The sequence below is a fragment of the Bison bison genome, unplaced genomic scaffold, assembly GCF_000754665.1.
Source record: "Bison bison bison isolate TAMUID 2011002044 unplaced genomic scaffold, Bison_UMD1.0 scf7180017863555, whole genome shotgun sequence".
In the NCBI taxonomy this organism is placed as follows: domain Eukaryota; kingdom Metazoa; phylum Chordata; class Mammalia; order Artiodactyla; family Bovidae; genus Bison; species Bison bison.
The window spans coordinates 16,471-18,971 of record NW_011494127.1 but is presented as its reverse complement, the minus strand read 5'-3'; the positions used below and the strand labels follow the sequence as shown (position 1 = coordinate 18,971).

Below are 2,501 nucleotides of genomic sequence, written 5' to 3'. Positions count from 1 at the left end.
TTTTCCAGTAGTCATGTATGGGTGTGAGACTTGGACTACAAAGAAATGTGAGCAGGGAAGAATTGATGCTTTTGAACTATGGTGTTGGAGAAGACTGTTGAGAGTCTCTTTGACATCAAGGAGATCCAGCCAGTCCATCCTAGAGGAATCGGTCCTGAATATTCACTGAAAGGACTGATGCTAATGCTGAAACTCCAATACTTTGGCACCTGATGTTATGAACTCACTCATTTGAAAAGTCCCTGATGCTGGGAAATACTGAAGGCTGGAGGAGAAGGGAACGACAGAGGATGAGATGGTTGGGTGGCATCACTGGTTCAGTGGACATGAGTTTGAGTAAACTCCAGGAGTTGGTGATGGATGGGGAAGCCTGGCATGCTGCAGTCCATGGGATCGCAAAGAGTCAGACAAGACTGAGCAACTGAACTGAACTGATAGAGTTAGTAAAGGTGTTAGCAACTTCAGGAATTTATGCACCACCTTCGTAACCAAAAAAGAAAAAAAAAGAAATAAAAGGAAAATAAAAGAAAGGTTGTTCCCAAGAAGCTCTAATGAAATGTAGTTCTGATCACCAAAAGACTGAGTCTTACCTCTGAAGTTGTTCAGCATGTGTAGGAATCCAGAGACAGGCCAGGAAGGGAGCTCTGGGTTCACGGGCTGAGGCTTCTGTATCTGTGCCAGATGAGTCCTGTACAAAGGACATCGATTCCATGTCAAGACCAATGGCTAATCACATGAGCATTGCAAAACAGCAGACTTTACCACAGGATCCCATATGTTCTCAGGATTCTCCTACTTTTAGTGATTTGCATATATAATATATTCTACTCATTTGAGAATATAAAAATGTTGCCATATATTTTACTAAACAGAAATTACATCAAATTTCATTTTCCCCATTTTTCTCAGACAATATTCCAAATTTGCACTCACTAAACTTCTTTCCCTACCTCAATTCCATAGATTCAAAGATCCTGGGTATTTTACAGAGAGCAAAAAATTCAGGCTAAGCCTGTGAGACTTCACTCACAAAGCAGTCATCAAGGATACATTCTGTGTCTAAACAGAAGTGCTCACTGACCAGACATGTATACTCTTGTCAGTCCAGCAAAGTGACCCAGGTCCAACCTGGCTGTCCTGGTCCTGAACGTCTCACTTAGAAGTGGGCAGCAGAAAGGTGCTCCGTGTGATGCAGGGCGCTTGCTGTGATGGAACAGGCTGAGTCACTTCTACTCAGTATTAACAAAATCAGTCTCTTGTCATGGTAGGGAATATGCCTCTTTCATGCCTTTTTCGCCTTTCAATTCACTAGGATAGGTTCTTCCTCTGTGATGTCTTAGAAAAATCCCTCACTAAGTTTTATTGTGGTCAAGCTGGAGAGAATGGGTCGAGTAGGTGGAACAAAGCCCAGAATGTCAGCAAGTTTTCAGATATATTTGATTTCAGTCAAATGACAAGGAAATGACTGAGACCAAGGGTCAGAAATCCATGAAATTCTTTTGAAATAAAATAGAAAATGGCCAAAAAGACAATGTGGTAATCCATATGCTAGGGTTCTGTACTTGTGGATTCACACATGGATTCAATCTGTACATTCTGGGCTATGTATTTGCTTATCTATTCCTTTATTTTATAATAGGATCAGAGCTACTATTCTAACTATATTTCATATACAGTACGTACCAGTCAATCCCAAAATCCCAGTGTAAACTTCCTTCCCCTTTGCTTTTGTTCTGAGTGGAAAAAATTCACAAAACATTCCAGAAACTTCCAAAAATGTAAAAATTGAAAATGCCACATACCAGGGAATGACTTATGTAGCATTTACTTTATACTGTATATGTTGTAAAGTTGTCTAGAGATGACAAAGTGTACAGGAGCATGTGTATTAGTTATCTGTGAATAACATGGTATTATGTATAAAGGATCCTGTCCTGGGATTCAGATATGGGGGAGGACCTGAAATCAATCCCCAGGTCCCAAGCAAGAACTGTGGGTCCACTTCATCAAAAAGACAAAAATGTTTCAGAAATCAAAAATCATTAGTGTATACTCACATTTCCAGCACATTTTCCAAGCCCTGCAAAGGAAAAAAAAATCATGTTAATCATTAGAGTTTTGTCTGTTTCCATCTCCTTTTCCTATTCTTGTTTCATAATAAGACATGGTTTTCTAAATTCTTCTACGTAACACTCAGAAGCAATCTTCATAACAGACCCTAACCTAAGACATGATGGGCTTCCTTAGGTCTCATTAAGGAAGCAAAGGGGGCAGGAAGGGTCTGCACAATGCTGCAGCAACATCTAGGTTTCCAGTGTCACTCACTGCCCACTGCTGTCTTCAGGAAGTGATCTCACCATTTATGGTAACATTAAGGTAAAGCAGACAATTGCATAAAAAGAACAATCGGTTGCATTAAAATTGATACCAGTTCTAAATATCTTGTCTGTATGACAGTAAGAACCTCAGTGTCTTCAGGAAGAGTGGATAACAGAGAGTGC

General features: G+C 40.1%; 1 protein-coding gene across 1 annotated transcript in view; it reads right to left on the bottom strand.

The window, feature by feature from the left end:
• Positions 1–590: 590 nt before the first annotated feature.
• LOC104983875 (tripartite motif-containing protein 64-like) overlaps positions 591–2,501 on the bottom strand; it is a gene marked incomplete at its 3' end in the record, with an annotated part of 8,740 nt that continues 6,829 nt past the window's right edge. Inside the window, exons 4-5 of the mRNA XM_010833396.1 lie at positions 2,058–2,080; positions 591–688 (exon numbers count right to left, since the gene is read on the bottom strand). Coding sequence (XP_010831698.1) covers positions 591–688; positions 2,058–2,080 — 121 coding nt within the window. The remainder of the gene's footprint in view (positions 689–2,057; positions 2,081–2,501) is intronic.